The sequence below is a fragment of the Anabrus simplex genome, chromosome 4 (assembly GCF_040414725.1).
Source record: "Anabrus simplex isolate iqAnaSimp1 chromosome 4, ASM4041472v1, whole genome shotgun sequence".
Classification (NCBI taxonomy): domain Eukaryota; kingdom Metazoa; phylum Arthropoda; class Insecta; order Orthoptera; family Tettigoniidae; genus Anabrus; species Anabrus simplex.
In genome coordinates, this window is record NC_090268.1 from 290596799 (window position 1) to 290616464 (window position 19666).

The window sequence follows — 19666 nt, forward strand, 5'->3', positions numbered from 1 at the left end:
TCACTTTACACTACAAATGAGAATACACTTAATCTGAAAACATTTTATGGTCTCCGAAAACCGTAAAAGTAGTTAGTGGGACGTAAAGCCAATAACATTATTATTATTATTATTATTATTATTATTATTATTATTATTATTATTATTATTATTATTAAAATATTTTATGTATACTTTGGTACATGTTTTATCTTCAGCCGTAGACATATTAGTGTCCAATGATTTAAAATTGATGAGACCATGTCTTTTACACTGAAATCAATACACTCTGTTTTTCTGTAATACTGTCCACCACTTTCTTAGAAAAAATCTTGTACATGTTAAAATTGACTTCATAGCATTATCCGCTAATTAATGTTCATTGAGGTTTGACAAAGCTTCAGTGTACTGAATAAGGTAGAAGTTAAGCTGTGGCCTCAGAGGTGGGAGAAACAGAATCTTGTCAATTCGTCAGTAGAGAATACTGAAGCTTTCAATCCCATAAAATTAAAGAGACAAGTTCTGGAAAGAAGAAATGTGTTTTTCATTGGGCTTGAACTTTCGGAGATAAAAAGAGTAAGTTTTTGTTAGATTACATGATATGGAAACTTACCCTCCCTATGACCTGTTTCTCACCACACTGCTGCGCTTGTTATAATTATGTTTCTATAATTATGTTTCCCCTTGCCTGGCGGAACTTGGCTGGGGGCGGGAGGAGGAGCGTTGTTATTAGGGGAAGGGGAAACTGCTCTGCCTATACGTAGAATGGAAGGAAGGGGTGTTTGCTTCTGTGGAGGTGGATCATTAAACCAAATATTAGTTCTTAATTAAGCTGTATCAATAAGGACCTATATAATGAAATTTGTGAATTGCAAAAATTCATGCATGTCGAAAAAACTATCAAGTGTTTACATATCCCTGTTGAATAGTTTTCATTCGTGTTTTCAGTAGTACATTTTTTCGCTTAGCAAGTTCTCTTTCCTTGCCCCCTGCACAAATGTCTTAACCCATTGAGCCCTGCATATTTGTTGGATTGAAACTGCATTGGCGCTGGGATTATTTTGGCAGAAATATAGTGTCGCTTCATATCATGAGAAATTTCTTACTTACAAGACCATTAAAGATTTAAATGTACATGAAAACAAAAGGCTTTCATACCACAAACTGCGGAACAAGGAATACAGCAAAACATTTTATTTTATTAGCATGACGGGACCGTGCTCAGTCCGCCTGCTGAGCTGTAACACAGTCTTCTCTTTGCACTTCCTGTTCTATTTCTGCATCTATTTGTTCTTCAGGAGCGTTGCTCACACTAGTACTAATATTACTACTAATTTCAGTGAAAAAATTACATTCCTAAACATCATTACTTCCTAAAAGGGGTTATATATCGGTAAATATAAGTTCTATAATGGCAGCCATCTTGTTTACAAGCGAATCTCAAAGCTAGAGATAGCCCACTTCAAACTAACATTACCAAGCACACTATCGATATATATTAGCAAAGAGCATATAACATTGCAAAGAAAGTGTTCCTACACAAATCACATATGCAACTCACTCTGCCATCTCTTGAGGAAAAGTTGAATTATGTAGTAAAATGAGACAACAGAACAGTTCCGTGGTCTGGCGTTTGGTCCACCGAGACGAAGCACGGAATGGTTCCGTGGCTCGGGCCCAGTGAGTTAACAACGTTTTACTGTATTTCTTTTTCATAGCCAACAGTTTATGTCCGGATTTAAAAAGGAAAACTTATTAAAATATACCACCGATTTAGCATAGAGGTTAAGGGGAAGGAAAACCCTGATAGAAAACCAAGGGTAGTGTGGAGAAGCCAATTTTTCTAGGGGAAACAACCCTGAATAATAAATCTTCTCAGGCTGACAACCTAGGTTGTCCCTTGGATAGCAACTTGTCACTGTCCTTTGAAGAATTATCTTCAGCTAAGTATGGAAGAAAATTTTGCTAAATGCACTACCTGAGGTAGTAATCAATTCAACATTGACTATGGCGACATCAGTTGACCTTCTGTTGAGAGTCTGCACCAACATGGAACAAGGATGAGATGGAGCATCCTGAAAACACCGGATGTAAACTCAGGCAAAGACATCAAAGCTTCTTCTCAATAATTAACACCAATTCATCGTGGGTCAGCTGAAACATCTGATTGCCTCACTCACACTACAGAACATTTTAGTGACAGCAGTACAGGAAATCAGGTTCACCAACAATCATGCCTTTGAGTTACAAGGTTACAGAATCGTCAAAGGAAAATCGGGCCAGCAGGTAATGTAGGATGTACTCCACTTAGCTACAGGATTTATAGTCAGCCACAGGATACTCGTCTAAGTTATTGACTTCACCTCGCCGAGCAGTTGAGTATAATCAACTCCAGTCGGCCAGGACAACAGGAGGAACCTGGAAAGAAATGAACAGCATACCTGCCAACCCTTCTGATTTACCCGAAAACTTTCCGGTTTTTAACTCGTCTTCCGATTTTCCGATTTATTTTTACTTCTTCCGAATTTTTACTAATATAACCCCTAGTACGGCCAATACTCTTCCCCTAGGGTAAAGGATAAATTCTTATGTGCTTGTTTAATTTACGAAACCTCATTTTCAAGCGTATTTATTTGAAACTTTATTTCGTGAGTGTTTCATCCGTCGCCTTCGTGTATCGTGTTTCCCGCTCACCACAGCAGTGTGTGCGCTTGATACAGCTGGGGATTCGGGGCGGCGATCGTCCTGCAAGCAAGAGGCTAGCGCGCGCTAACGACTCAGTTAATGGGGACGAAAGAATGAGTTTGATATTGTGTTGTTCGGGTGCTGTTAACATCGTTTCTGTGCGTAGTTTTGTCGGAGTTGTAGGCCACGTGTTTTTTCTTGCATTTCTATGCTTTTCCCCTCTGTCAAAGTCGTATGTTAATAATGTATGGGACATAATGAATTGTTTTATATGTGGTAGTTTTGGTATTTAAGTGCATAATTTTAATGAGTTGAATGTTTTTAAGGCGGTTGTGTCGGTGACAGTTTCTGGCATTTTCTTTTCTCGTTATGGCCAAAAAATATGACAAACGTTATCTCCAAGTGTTCAGAGATACCTATAAATTTCTGTTAATTTTACCTTCTGACAAAGGAAACTGCCGTATTTTCTCGCATAATTAATGCCCTTGTATAATTTACGCATCCCAATATTTTTGTCCAAAGTGGGGAAAAAGAAATGTTCACATATTTGACGCACTCACAACTTCAGACATCCATCACTCAGCTCCGGATGCGTTTCGAAATAAAGATGTCAAGTACTCAAGTAGCAGGCTTCCTATTGCGAAAGCAGGGATTCCAAACACAGGGCAATGTGCTGTTATTAGCCGTCAGGAAATCCCACTGCACTAGTTTTATGAGTGTTTCAGGTATGGGACATTCTGTGGTCTCAAAATTGTTTGTCAGTCCACAGTATTGGAGTAATACTGCATCATACAAACTCGCAGTGATCAGTTACGCCAATACATATGGGAATAGAGCAGCGGGCAGCAATTATTCGGTGTCCAAATGAAACGTGCGCTACCGCGGTAACATAAGTGCAGTTCAAGCGGCCAACAAGTCTCGCAAAGCATTTCGCGAACCAGAGAGCGGCAAGTTTCCGCAAGCAGAGGATTATCTGCTTAAATATATGATTTTGTTACGCAATGTTGGATAAGCCGTCTCTCATGAAATGCTGTATTTTAAAGAATGAGAAATAGCCATGCCACATGGAATTAGTGTCTCGGATTTGAAGGTTAGCCGAGGCTTGATTAATTTTATGAAGAGAAATGGACTTTCTTTTCAATGAAGAACAACATTATGCCAAAAAATGACTAATGATTTCAACCATTTTCATCGCTTTGTAATTGAGAAGCGTAAAGTGAAGGAACATTACATATCCCTTATAGGAACTGCAGGTCAGACGCCAATTAGTTTCCATATGCCACAAAGTCGAACAAGTGATAAGAAAGGAACATAAGAGTGTTATCGTACGCGCTACCAGAAGCGAAAAACAATGATGCACTGCAATGCTTGCTGTAACAGGTGATGGCAGAAAGCTTACACCTTACATTGTTCTAAAACAAAACACAATGCCTAAAGCAAAATTTCCGCGAGTGATCCATGTTCGTATTCAAGGAAAAGGGTGGATGGACACGTCACTCGTACAAGATTGGATACGAACGGTTTGGGGTAATGTAACAGGGTCCCTCCTTCAATGCCCGGTTCTTCTCGTGTTGGACAGTTTTTTTTTTTGCCAGTATGTTGTTCAGGTCGTATTTTCTAGTGTCGGTACTTCAAACCCACGTGTCTAACTTACCTGATGTACCCTATCTGACTTTTCAGAAAAAATCTCACACCGGAATTTTACGCCAAATGACAATAACCGCACATGAATTGTAAATAATTTGTAAAGACCTGAATTCCTTGAATAATTTACGCATGTAAAGTTTTTGGCTGTATTTTTTGTCAAAAAAGTGCATTAATTACACGAGAAAATATGGTATTATGGATTTTATTGTATGTGTCGGTGTGGCATAAATATTGTTATTCGTATGTGTCATAACTGAGAGTGATTAGGTACATTTTCTTGTAACCATTTTTATGTTTTCTTAGTTTAAGATTTTAAATTTAATGGTCAATTCGCATTGTAACTGTAGATATGTATGCCTTTTATCCTGACCTTTTTTCACGTAGACTGGTGGAATATATGTGATGAAATCCAAGAATTAAAAAATCTTCCTATTTTTGGTTTCTAAAAGTTGGCAGGTATGGAACAGTCTAGAGGATATAAAATCCCAGAGAGATATACCACGATACTGCTAGGTGACTTCTATACCCTGTTGGGAAAAGAGAGAAAATACAGAAACATTTTGGACAAAGATCCATCCCTCAAGCAAAGTAACCATAATGGAGAATAATTGGTGGAATTGTGTAGGACTTATGGCTTGGCCATGAAGTCCACAGTCATCAGACACCTACCTAGGAAACAGAAGACCTGTATATCTCCCAACACTAACCTGGGTGAGTTCCAGTTATACCATGCGGCTATTGGGAAAGTCCCAAAAGGAAATATTAAATGTAGAAGTACTGAAAGGCGCCAACCTAGTTTCGGATCACTACCTCTGAAAGATCCAACTGAAACTCCTGCTCATAAACACCAGATGGCACAAAGCCCCCAGGACAATCAGATTCAATACATAATGACTAAATAACTACCAAGAAATAAGTCAGAGGTTGAACAAAGCAGATCTAAATAACTGGGACCAACTAAAGGAGGCTCTAGTTAAGTGGCCAGTGAACTTGCTCTCCTCACAAGAAGACTGAAGACTGTGAGAACACAATACCCCAAAGACAAACAGCATGGTTGAGATGGAACTGCTAGAAGACCAAGGTTTGGTTTTCCGTGGTTTCCCATTTTCACACCAGGCAAATGCTGGGGCTGTACCTTAATGAAGGCCACGGCCGCTTCCTACCCACTCCTAGCCCTTCTCTGTCCCATTGTCGCCATAAGACCTATCTGTGTCGGTGCGACGTAAAAAAAAAAAAAAAAAAAAAAAAAGACCAAGGGAAACTGGGAGAAATTCTTGGAACAGAGGAAGCTCATGGCCAAGATAATCTGAGGAATCAGCTGAGCCTTCACACATCCTCTCCCTTCACAAGAAAGGAGATGTTAAAGATGCAGACAACTACTGAGGGATCTGGTCAGAGGAAAGAAAACAGCTGTTCATTCACCGAACTAGAAAGGCAACAGAATATCACTTAAACATCTAAATAATAAATGGTACCAAGAACAGATTTATATTGAAAATACAAGAGGACGGGAACATGGGAGCTCACACTATTAGTTATAAAAAATTGATAACTTTAGGAAACATATTTTACATATAAATTAGCTTACTGTAAATGTAAACTTTCCATATCCGTGATTTTCCAACTATAACATTTTCAGATGACTCAGATGTTATCACATTGTTAGAAGAAAATAAGCCTGATGACCTAGATGTTAGGCCCCTTTGAACAACAAACAAGAAGAAGAAAAGAAAAATCCTGAGTCATTTGTTCTTCATAGTTTAGTGGTACTGGTATATAAATTATGATTGTTTGTAACATATCACCAACTAAAATTTTATATGTATATATAAAATAACATGTCCTGACTGACTGACTGACTGACTGACTGATTCATCATCACCGAGCCAAAACTACTGCACATAAAGAAATGGCGTGAAAATCAGTATTTGGAATCTTCTTTAAGTATAAGGAGACTTTTTTTCTTTTCGGAAATTCTGTTAATGGGGGTGAGAAAACCAGTGAAAAAGGGGTTGAATACCTATTATGAGGATACTTGAATCTCAAAAACTGAAATGTTACAGTCATAAAAATTGGCATTTGGAATCTTTTCTAAAAATAAAGAAACACATATTTTTGTGTTTTTGGAAAATCTACTTAAGAGCCCGGGGTAAATAGGAGTGACAAAGGGGGTGAATTTTTAAAATGAGTATATCTACAATATACTGTGTCTCAAAAATGTAACATATTACAGACATGAAAATTGGTATTTGGAATCTCCTGTAAAAGTAAAGGAACACACATAATTTATTTTCTGAAAATACATTTAAAGGGAAATGTTAAAGGGGTGAGTTTTTAAGATGAGCTTATCTACAGTATCTCTCAAAAGCTTAACTTATTACAAACGTAAAAATTGGTATTTTTAATCTTTTAAAAATAAAGTAACACGCACTTTTTGTATTGCTAGTTGCTTTACGACGCACCGACACAGATAGGTCTTATGGCGACGATGGGACAGGAAAGGGCTAGGAGTGGGAAGGAAGCGGCCGTGGCCTTAATTAAGGTACAGCCCCAGCATTTTCCTGGTGTGAAAATGGGAAACCACGGAAAACCATTTTCAGGGCTGCCGACAGTGGGATTCGAACCTACTATCTCCCAAATACTGGATACTGGCCGCACTTTAGCGACTGCAGCTATCGAGCTCGGTGCTTTTTGTATTTGGAAGAAAACAATTAAGAGGGGGGTAAAATAACTAAGAAAGGGGTTGTATTATTTATATTAGGATACTGCTATCACCAAAACTGAAGATATTACAGACATGAAAGTTGGTATGTGCAATCTCCTTTAAAAATAAAGAAACACGTATTTTTTTGTTTTTGGAAAATTCATTTAAGATGGTTTTAAAAAGGACTGAATAAGGGGTTGAATTATTTTTATGAGGATACTTATATCTCAAAAACTGAAGATGTTACAGACATGAAAATTTGTATTTGAAACTTTAAAAATAAACATGTATTTTTTTTGTTTTTTTTGTTTTTGGCAAATCCACCTAAGAGGCTGGGGTGGGTGAAAAGAAATGAAGAAAGTATTGGATTCTTTTTATGAAGATAATTATGTATCAAATACTGAAGATGTTACAGACGTGAAAATTAGTATTTGGAATCTCCTGTAAAAGTAAAGGAACATGCATAATTTGTTTAGGTGGTGGTTGACACTCAGAAACACAATATCCATTCTTCCGAAACGGTTTCAGGCACAGAATTAATTTTTTTTAATGAAGAGTGGTCTTCTATGCACTAGATGTTCATAAATATTTAAAAACATTCATCCCTTACTAAAGTATTCATTCCTCCAAAACTGTTAGACGTGCAAAATAAAAATTTCACAGGTTGGTCACTTTTACATCCTAGAAATTAAATAACATAGGATTTAAAACATTTAAATTCTTCCATATGGGGTTCAAATGAGTGTCTGATCAGGAAATAAATAATAATAATTCCCCCAAAACCGTTTGACGTACGAACTGAGGGCGTATTTTTAGCTGACAGTGGACTTTCCAAAATGTAAAACTTTGAATAGTACTTTCATTTTAAAACCGTTGCAAAGCATGGGTATCTTGCTAGTCTTTTATAAAATTAAGATTTATTTTTGTTTTAGTGATGAGGAGGATGGCAGTCCAGTAATCACTCGTGAGGGATTTCAGTTTCTTCTGTTGGATACCCCATCTCAGGTGTGGTACTTCATATTGCAGTATCTGGACACTGTGCAGGCTCGGGGGCTGGATCTCGTGGAATGCCTTACTTTCCTCTTCCAATTAAGCTTCAGTACTATGGGAAAGGTAATTATAGCTCCATCTGAACTATTTTGACCTGATGACATGTACATGTACCCTATACTAGCTGTTTGAGAAAAGTTGATGTCTGTGATAAGAATTTTTCATTAATAATATGATTGTCATATCAATAATCACTAAATGTATTAAATTCTAATTTCATAAGTGTCATTTGTTTAGAGTGAAATTGCATTTAATGTTTGTTAATTTAATTGTGTCAGAAGCATAACGTATAGCGTCAAAAATATTAAAAGATAACATAAAATACATCCACAAATTGGTACTACAAGCATTTTATTTATTTATTTATTTATTTATTTATTTATTTATTTATTTATTTATTTATTTATTTATTTATTTATTTATTTATTCATTTATTTATTAATTCATTTATTAATTCATTTATTTATTCATTCACTTTATTTATTTATTTATTTATTTATTTATTTATTTATTTATTTATTTATTTATTTATTTATTTATTTATTTAAAAGTATACCACCAACGGAGACATCCTCCATTTTCAGGTGGCACACCCGAATATACATTATAAGGAATAGAATTTATTAAGAAAAAACAGGAGAGTAGTATTTAAACAAATTGAAAAAATAATAGAAAGAAAAAAACAAAATATGGTAAATAATACAATTAATTTAGTACACTTGTTTTCCACCAGCATATTTAGTACAAATATTGTTTCTTTTTTTTTTTTTTTTTACATAGTTTATGGCCCAATTGGAGCACGTTAATCAGTCATATATAATAAAGTCAAATAGTATTCAACAGAGTTAGCTTTTCATCTTCTTCTTCCGCTCCTAAAACTTCTTCATCCTGTCAGACCTGGCTGTCCTTTGGTTGTCAGTAATGGTGTATTTCCTTCGTTCAAATGTTATGGGTTTGATTCGTAAGTGTTTATTCCTTAGAATCCTCTTCTCTGCCTTCAATTTGGAGCATTGACACATTTAATTATAGTTAATTATAGTTTTTCCTCTGTGCACCAGCGAGCTGCCTAATTTGGCTTTCAATCTTTTCGTCAGGTCTCCACATTTCCATACTGAACTGGGAATCGTGACGTTAATTCAAATTATGATCTTCACAAGACCATATTGTTGGTTTCAAAACCACCTGAATTAAGCCTGTTAATTACTGCAACTTAAGAGAACAAGATTATTCTTCTCACTGATAACATATGAGGACTTATGATTTATGCACTTCAAGCTGGACTGTTCTCTTGTTTATCAAGACTCAACAACTGGGATACCTTCTCAAAAATGTTATGTTTTACAGTCAGACACACCACATCATTTCAACTGGTTATAACCTAACAGTGACTTTATAGGTGCTGCCATATGTTTTAGATGGTTATATGCACCATACCCTCATCATTTTAATGTTATATTTAAAATTTGCCTTAGTTGGTGCATTTAAATGTTGTATATAGATACACCTTATGTTCTACAAACCTCAAGCTGGACTACTTTCTCGTGTATCATACCCTAACTATTGTTACCTTCTCTGTTTTGATTTCATTGTTTTAACTTTTGACAATTTAGCTTTCAACATTAATCCTTGTATTTGCTGTCATGTGTTTTATATTTCAACTAGTCACAGTTTAACATTTGTCTTGTAGGTGCTATCATGTGTTAAATATTGCTATTCGATAAGTTGCATTTTGCTCCATTGATTTGTTGGCTATGATGACGCGCAATGAGCATCGAAACTAGTACCAACCTTCTCTAGACGTTATGTGATATATATTCACATCAATAAACATTCATGGTATTGAAAAGGTGGACCTTTAACATTTTCATTTTACTGTAATCCCAGTTCAGTACGGAACAAAATGAAGTTTCTAACTTTCAAATCAAAGGGCATGTCGGAGTCTATTAGTAATACTTGACTGGAGTTCTGTAAGCACAATTCGAAAATGAAAGAGTATATGTTTCTGTACTTCAAATGTGTCAATAACATGGCCGATAACAGTAGTCAACTCATTAGAAATAAAGGTTGAAATAAATGATCGCTTAATTTAAATGCTATGTACTGAAATTAAGTAAGAATGTGATATGGTGCAAAGTGGATGACTGATTTCAGAGGTTAGTTTATTCAGTAAAAGCTTGTTAGGACGTTTCTGCAGGGGACAAGGAAAGAGAATGTGTTAAGCGAGAAAATGTACTAATGAATACACGAATCAGAACTATCCAAAAGGGATCTGTCAACACTTGATATGTTGTTTTTCTTTTTCCAATAAGCGTGCATTTTGCATCATCTACGTACGGATACAGTGAAAGATATAGGCTATCTACCATTTCTAAAGATGAGATGTGAGTATTAAAAGGCTTATTAAATAACAACAGTGAATCAACAGGTGTGTAAAACACCAGACAAATATAAAAACATTTGTACTAGGGCCCATAAAAATATCAGTGCATTATTTGCAGTTGACACTGTTTGTATTATATTTTGAACCAGTGGGTTATATTCTGGTCGCACTCTTCGACCATAAATTATTTGGAAATTAAACTCGACCATGTGCGAGAGGATTACTTTGACTGTCATCTCGAATGCGACAACACTTCGATCGACCAGAGTCGAAACTCGAAGGTGTGAGTTTCAACATACGCACCACCATTGAAAGATGTGGATGCCTGGATTTTAATTTTGTCTTCATTAGTAAGCGACATCAAGATTTTTTTCAGTATCCATAACTGGGCTACACAAATATGCACTGCACTAGTCAACTTCACATGTTTATGTTCCTAATCCGTACGTAGGCTGTCAAGCAAAAAATATTCACTAACCTTCACTGTATCATTCAACACAGAATAAATTTCTAACTTCTGAATGGAATGCAAAATACAAGCACATACAGGTTTTGTGGGTTATTCAGCAATATCAGGGAAAACTGGAGAGCAAAATGGAACTTTCCTGAAGCTTATGACTTGCTTCCTGAAGGTGTAATGTACCCTGTAAAGTTTAGGAATTCAAGGCCATTTCTCGTTTTCTCGCAACTTTCTCCTACCGGCTTCCTCTTGTGAGGGATCGTATCTGTGTTGGAAATCACGTTCTTTTTACAAGTGATGACAAAGAACATTTTCAGGGCTAGGAAAAATGAAATCATACTAAGCGGTAATAATGTAAATTTTTGACGCGGTGAAGTATTTTTTTATAGATTTAATATGATGTGAATCGGGATTTCTAATTTACGACGCGCTAAGCGAGAAATCGTGTTAGTGAGGAAATCCAATAATGAGGTTTCACTATATTTTCTCATGTCTGCTTAAATTTTGGAAAGGCTGTCCCCATGTAAATTTATAGCAAAATGTTTTCATTACTCTACTGGCGCTTGAAATATATAGGTTAAGTTAGATAATGGTGTTTTAATTAGAAAACTGAAAAGTTTACCACAGAAGTCACTGGAGTGATACCACTACGCTTTTTCGGAATTACATTGAACATACGTGTTCACATTGTCTCAGAATTAGAAAAATAACAAACCAGCAAGCTGTAGTATGGAAATTCGCTAAAATGCAAGATTTGAATAAATTGATTGCCGTTTCATATCGATTTTAATTTGTATATGGTTTTCCCACTGACTTTTACGAAAATCGGATATAACGACAATCCGCTATAGCCAGTAAATTTTTTGTCGTTATGGATTCTCACTCTAACAGACTTCACAAGTATTTTTTATTTTCCACCTTGTCGATACAATTAGTTGCTTAAGGCAACTTATTGGTTAAAAGTGGTGGTACATGTTTTGTATATTATTAATATCTTCAGTCACATAACACTGTTTAGATGAAAAATTCATAATTAGCATAATTAGCTAATTTTAAGGACACTTTCTCTCAAAGCAATGATACTTAAAATGTCAATATATGAATTTTTCATCTAAACAGTGTTATGTGGCTGAAGATGTTAATAATATACAAAACATGTACCACTTTTAACCAATTAGTTGTCTTAAGCAACTTATATATCGACATGGTGGAAAATAATAAATACTTAGTTGTGAATGTGTTAAAGTGCGATATGGACCATGATGCTGATTTTATGTAATAACTAGCTTATGTACCCGTGCTTCGCTACAGGATTCTCAGAAAGACTGACTTTGTGGTTTTCTTAACCTGAAATCAACATAGGTCATTACAAAAACGTAAGTATGAATGTAGCGATTAAAAGCAATGCTATCATATAAAATACTTGATCAAATGGAAAGCCGCACGTTTTATCACTTTTAACGAACAGTGCTGCGGTTAGATTGCGGTGCCAATCTAATAGTCCAAAGTTCCAGTGCTGGGATGACCAGGCCGCAGATTGCCATGAACACTCATCTGCCATTATTCCGCTAAATATGCAAACTGTTCATTCCAATCAGTGCCTCAGAGTAGGGATTGAATAGCCCGAATGCTATGATGATCCAGTGTGTTATGTACCAGTAGTATCAGAAAATTTAAAAACCAGGGGAATGTCATGCTAAAGAAGAAGGTTATCTAACTCCCCAGCTACTTCCCATCAATATTCAGGCAGGCTGTTACACTCTGTACGACTGGGCGAGTTGACCGTGTGGTTAGCGGTGCGCAGCTGTGAGCTTGCATCCGAGAGATAGTGGATTCGAACCCCATTGTCGGCAGCGCTGATGATGGTATTCCGTGGTGTCCCCACTTTCACACCAGTCAAATGCTGGGCCTGTACTTTAATTAAGGTCTAAGGCACTCCTAGCCCTTTCCCTTTCCTATCCCATCGTCGCCATAAAACCTATCTATGTCAGTACGACGTAAATCAAATAAAAATACTCTGTACGCAGCAGCAGTAATCCTATCTACCGGAGATGAAGGGCAACAGATGACACAAAGCACATCACGACAAACAATGGTCAATGTAATGTTATTGTTGATCAATGTTATGAGCTTTCTATATTGTAGGCCTTCACATTTAGTTTTCTTTCGTCTCTGTGATTTGTAAAATATTTTATACCATAAACTGTAGTTTCTTATTCTCCAACTTTACATACCGATTTTCATTAAATACTGTTTACCCATTTCTGGTTACTCGACGCTGATATGGACTTAGTAACAAAAATCCAAAATCATGAATATCTTTGTGATCATAGCCAGTACGGTAACAATGTATCAGACATGAATAATAGGAAATTTAATACTATATAACCCTAGTTATGTAGCATTCATCGATTACACCTCTAATGAGAAATATTTGAGAATTACATTTTATATTTTTTGCTAGGGGCTTTACGTCGCACCGACACAGATAGGTCTTATGGCGACGATGGGATAGGAAAGGCCTAGGAGTTGGAAGGAAGCGGCCGTGGCCTTAATTAAGGTACAGCCCCAGCATTTGCCTGGTGTGAAAATGGGAAACCACGGAAAACCATTTTCAGGGCTGCCGATAGTGGGATCCCTACATTTTAGGCCTTCCCCTAAACTACCATTTCACCGAGCTCGATAGCTGCAGTCGCTTAAGTGCGGCCAGTATCCAGTATTCGGGAGATAGTAGATTCGAGCCCCACTGTCGGCAGCCCTGAAAATGGTTTTCCGTGGTTTCCCATTTTCACACCAGGCAAATGCTGGGGCTGTACCTTAATTAAGGCCACGGCCACTTCCTTCCCACTCCTAGTCCTTTCCTGTCCCATCGTCGCCGTAAGACCTATGTGTGTCGGTGCGACGTAAAACAACTAGCAAAAAATAAAAATAAAAATAAACTACCATTTCACTCAGCGTGAATAAAATAATTTACAGCCTAGACTATAGCGACTTATTTGCTGACTTTGCATACCAATTTTCATCAAGATAGGACAACTAATAACAATATTTGAGAATTAGATTTTAGGCCTTCCCCTAAACTACCATTTTTCTCAGCGTGAATACAATTATTGATAGCCTAGATTGTAGCAACTTACTCCCCAACTTTGCATACCCATTGTCTTTAAAATACGACCACTAATAACATAAATAGTTGAGAATTCAATTTTAGGCCTTCCCCTAAACTACCATTTCATTCAGCGTGAGTAAAATGATTTATAGCCTAGATTGTAGAGGCTCATCCCCCGACTTCACATACCGATTTTCATTAGACCACTAATAACATAAATAGTTAAGAATTCAGTTTTAGGCCTTCCCCTAAACTACCATTTTACTCAGCGTGATTAAAATGATTTATAGCCTAGATTGTAGAGGCTCATCCCCTGACTTCACATACCGATTTTCATTAAATTCTCTTCAACCGTTTTCTCGTGATGCGTGTACATACATACATACATACATACATACAGACAGACAGACAGAAATTACGGAAAAGTAAAAAGTGCATTTTCTTGTTACTATGGACATGACCGATACAGAAATACCATTATTTTCAAATTCTGAGCAATGTACAGACAAAACTCTTATTTTATATATATAGATGGACTTCTGCTGTACTGGACAACTTTTGTGATTCATTGTTTTGGAGTGTTCACAATAAAATGTTTGTCATGTCTGTAAATTCGTAATGTTCAGATTAAAGTTCACTAGCAAGTAGCTCACTGTCTTTGCTCACATTCTTTTGTACAAGAATATTTGCTGAAGAATTTCCCTTCTGTTACACATAATGACAAAAGCTTAAATTCATATAGGAAGTTGTTGTATGAAACCTTTTCTTTCAGTGCTGAAATATGATGCATTTTGTAATACAGAATGGAAATAAATTTTTCCTGAACTTTTTTTGATCTCTGATCACAATGCAGCAAATTTGAAGGTCACAGAAACTCTTTCTTTATGTATTTCGACCTACAGAATTCGAAAATGATACTCGAAACATTGTACCACCCACAGTTTTTGCGCAAATTGCGTAAATTTGTAATTAATGGTAATGCAATTTAATGATATTATAATAATATTCTGATTGATATCCCAGTTTGTATAGGTGGAATATGGAGAAAAAAATCATCCCAGGAGATATATTGTCATTCTGAAAACGTTTCTCACACTTTTCGGAAAAGACGATTGAAATTTTATGGACACATTATCAGAATGAACACTAACAGGCTAACTAAAAGAATTCTCAACCTGGCCCTTTCATTAAAAACGAAGAACAGCTGGCTTCGTGAAATTGAAACAGATCTCCAGGAAATCAACATCTCAGAAGATATTGTACAGGACAGATGTAAATTCAGAACCAAAATCGACAATCATCACTTTGAAGACGAACCCAACACCAGAGCTACTATAACCTGGACAGAAGAATGAAGGAAGAAGCTCAGCGAGAGGATGAAGAGATTTTGGGAGGAAAAGAAGGCCAACACTTCAGCTAAGCAAGTTCATCCGTGCTCCTGAGTAGGGCATAACGATGTAAAAAAATAAATATAATATGATATAATATGATATGATATAAAATGCATATTCATATGATATAATTTGTTGTAGTCTGATTTAAGTGCTCCAATGTGGGCGTAAACTCTGTAAATAATAAATTAATAATCTATGTATATAAAATAACTTGTCCTGACTGACTGACTGACTGATTCATCATCGCCGAACCAAAACTACTGGACATAAAGAAATGAAATTTTGGGGATATATTCATATTAAGATGTAGGTGCTCGCTAAGAGAGGATTTTTGGATATCCCGTCCCTAAGGGGGTGAAAAGGGGGGTGACATTTTAAAATGAGTGTATCTATATCTCAAAACTATAAAAGTTTACAGATGTAAAAATTGCTATTTAGAATCTTCTTTAAAAATAAGGAAACACGTATTTTTTTGTTTACAGAAAATCCCAATAGGAGAGGCGAAAAAGGGTGAAAAGGGGGTTGAATGCCTTTAATCAGGATACTGGTACACATATCTCAGAAACTGAAGATATTACAGACCTGAAAATTGGTACTTTTTGATCTCTTTTAAAAATAAACACGTATTTTTTTGTTTTCGGAAAATCCCAATAGGAGGGGTGAAAAGGTGTGAAAAGTGGGTTGAATGCGTTTAATGAGGATACTTATATTTCAGAACCTGAAGATATTACAGACCTGAAAATTGGCATTTAGGATCTGCTTTAAAAATAAAGAAACATGTATTTTTTGTTTTTGGAAAATACAATTAATGGGGGAGGGCTGAAAGGGAGTGAATTTTTAAAATGAGTGTATCTATATCTCAAAACTTTTAAAGTTTATAGATGTAAAAATTGGTATTTAGAATCTCCTTTAAAAATAAAGAAACACATATTTATTTGTTTTCGGAAAATCCCAATTGGAAGGATGGAAAAGGGTGAAAAATGGGGTTGAATGCCTTTAATGAGGATACTTATATTTCAGAACCTGAAGATATTACGGACTTGAAAATTGGTATTTGGGATCTACTTTAAAAATAAAGAAACAAGTATTTTTTTGTTTTTGGAAAATCCAAATAATTGGGGGGTGAAAAGGGGGATGAATTTTTTAGATGAGAATGTCCACTTCTTGAAACTTTAAAAGTTTACAGATGTTAAAAATTGTTATTTAGAATTTCCTTTAAAAACAAAGAAACACGTATTTTTTTTTTGTTTTGGGAAAATCCAATTAATGGCGGTTAAACAGGAGTGACAAATTGGGTTGAATTTTTTGAAAGATTATACCTACAGAATAGCTGAGAAACGTAAAATGTTACAGATGTAAAAAGTGGGTATTTGGAATCTCCTGTAAATGTAAAGAAACATAGGCGATTTGTTTTTGGAAACACTACTTAAGGGGAACTAAAAAGGGGTGATATTTTAAAATGAGGATTTCTACAGTATATCTAGAAAAAACATATTACAGAAGTGAAAAATGGTATTTTTTATCTCACTTAAAAAATAAGGAAACGTGTATTTTTAGTTTTCAGAAATACCACCTGGGTGGAGGGGGGGGGGGTAAAAGTGACTGAAAATGGTGTTGATTTCTTTTAATTAGGCTTCTGATATCTCAAAAATAAAGATGTTACAGACGTGAAAATTGATATTTGGAATTTGCTTTAAAAGTAAACACGTATTCTCGGAAAATCCAATGAAGGGGGTGGGGGGGGGTGAAAGAATTGAAAAATTGAAACTTAATTGTATGAGAATACATACATCTAATAAGAACTAACGTTGTTACAGATGTGAAAATTGGTATTTGGATCTCCTTTAAAACAAAGAAAAGCGCGTTTTGGGGAGGAACATTGGTGTTTGGAATCTCCTTTAAACACAAAGAAACACGCCTTCTTTTAATTTTTTAATTGATTTTACTGTTCATAATGTAATTATAAGGAGCCTCCGTTGCTCAGGCGGCAGCGCGCCGGCCTCTCACAACTGGGTTCCGTGGTTCAAATGCCGGTCATTCCGTGTGACATTCGTGCTGGACAAAATGGATACGGGACAGGTTTTTCTCTGGATACTCTGGTTTTCCCTGTCATCATTCATTCCAGCAACACTGTCCAATATTTCATTCCATTTGTCATTCATCGATCATTTACCGCTAAGTAGCAGTCTAGCATCTTGCTGTGGGGTCCAGAACATCTATAATAATAATAATAATAATAATAATAATAATAATAATAATAATAATAATAATAATGATGATGATGATGATAATAATAATGTTCTGGACCGTCGTCAAATGTGCGGACCGCGCTGGAAACTGGTCCTGGACGGGTAATGACTAAGAATGCAGTACGGCCGCGGGTTCAGTATCGCCAGGGCACCCAAGACGACACCACGCCGGATCTCCTGAAGGATTTGATCCCTATTAAAAATGCTTATAGGAAAAGATGGCAAAGATTTAGGGACCCAACTGACTGGGTGGAATACCTCGACCTAACCCGGGAAGTACAAAATCGATTGCTGGAAAGAAAATTGAAAATGGGAGGAAACTTGCCGTAATCCAATAGAAAATGAGTCAGATCGCGAATTTTGGCGGATTCTCGCAGAAAACTAGTCAGATCGCGAATTTTGGTGGATTATATATCTATAGCAATAAGCATTCAATTATAAATTTCAGTATAATACCGTAGCGAAGCACGGGTATCTTGCTAGTATAATATAATAATATTCACTGTTCACAAAAGTACTTTATGTATTTCTTTTCTGCCTCCTGAATTAAAAAACGACACTGAAAATATTGTATATAAGCAGTGGCCCTGAAGGTTGGAATTGGTTCTAGGGGACAAAAATATCAAGTTTGACCATCTAGTGGAGACAGAATACTCTGCCACCTCTGCACCTCAAACTGGGCATAATGAAGCAGTTTGTCAAAGCATTACCTAGGTGTGGCAACTGTTTCAAATATCTATGTAACAAGTTCCCCAAACTGTCAGATGCTAAGTTGAAGGAGGGCATTTTCACTGGTCCCAATATTCGGAAAGTAATGCTAGATGATTTCCTTCATTCGATGAGAATGCCATGGAGTGAGAAGCCTGGACTACCTTTAAATGTGTGGTTCAAAACTTCCTGGGAAACAGTCGTAGCCCAGAGTATGTTGACATAGTGGAAAAAATGCTGGGATGCTCAATGAGTTTGGAGTTACATTTTTTACATTTTCACCTTGAGTTTTTCCTCCAAATCTGGGTGCTGTAAGTGAGGAACAAGGGTGAAAGGTTCCATCAGGATATAAAGGACATGGAATGACAATACCAGGGAACTTGGGATGTTCAGATGATGGGTGACTACTGCTGGATGCTTCACCGTGAGCACATGGAAATGCCCTATAAGATCAAAAGCAGGGGCCACGCCATGACAACTAAGAAAGCATGGAACGAATTACGTCAGTGCATGTTTTCTACCAAATTCTATGTATGCATCTGTTCATTGTGTGCGTATTTCAATATGTTGTTGGTTTAAACTTGTCTTCTAGTTCAGCACGATTCGTGTAGCATTTATAAGTACTACTTCAGTATGTGATATTATTAACAAAGTATATGTTTTGTGCCAAAACTGTGGATGATACAATATTTTCAGTGTCATTTTTTAATTCAGGAGGTAGAAATGCATGAAGTACTTTTGTGAAAAAAGTTTTTTTCACTGTTGCACTTTGTAATGAGGTGTCCATACAAAACATGCATATTCAGTTTACTATAAACAATAATGTATTATAGAGTAATTAAAGTATCAACATTTTTTTAGTTTCCTCGAATTCCGAACCACAAAACCTAAGGATCTGTAGACCTCATTTGTAATTTTTTCAATGTGCCCTTTAAAGGACAATGTACTATCCATTAAAATTCCTAATTCTTTGACTAAATTAGACCTTTCTAAAACTGTGTTTTCTATTTTCTATTCAAATAGTACTGTTGACTCAAAGAGATAAGATGATATTAATTTCAAAAACTTACTGGACAGGCTATAATTAGAAAGTGCTGTAGTATGTCATTATCCAGTTTTTGAAAAATCAGTGTAAATCACATCTTTTGATTCTTATTATCCATTCCATTAAAAATGTTTTGAGCAAAATCTGCAAGGTTAGTAAATGTGGACCTGCCTGGTAAAAGAACCATGTTGAAAGCGAATAATGTAACATTTTACGTGAGCAAAATTTTTGGCAATAAATTATTTGTTCAAAAGCC

General features: G+C 36.0%; 1 protein-coding gene across 3 annotated transcripts in view; it reads left to right on the forward strand.

The window, feature by feature from the left end:
* The window catches only part of mrn (general transcription factor IIH subunit 4 marionette), a 127751-nt gene that overhangs the window by 36395 nt on the left and 71690 nt on the right, over positions 1–19666 (forward strand). For all 3 annotated transcript variants that reach the window (XR_010859973.2, XR_010859974.2, XM_067146472.2), the window contains exon 5: positions 7948–8128. Coding sequence is in view for 1 of the 3 variants with exons in the window: in XM_067146472.2 (XP_067002573.1) it covers positions 7948–8128 (181 nt within the window). In the remaining 2 variants the exon portion in view is untranslated. The remainder of the gene's footprint in view (positions 1–7947; positions 8129–19666) is intronic.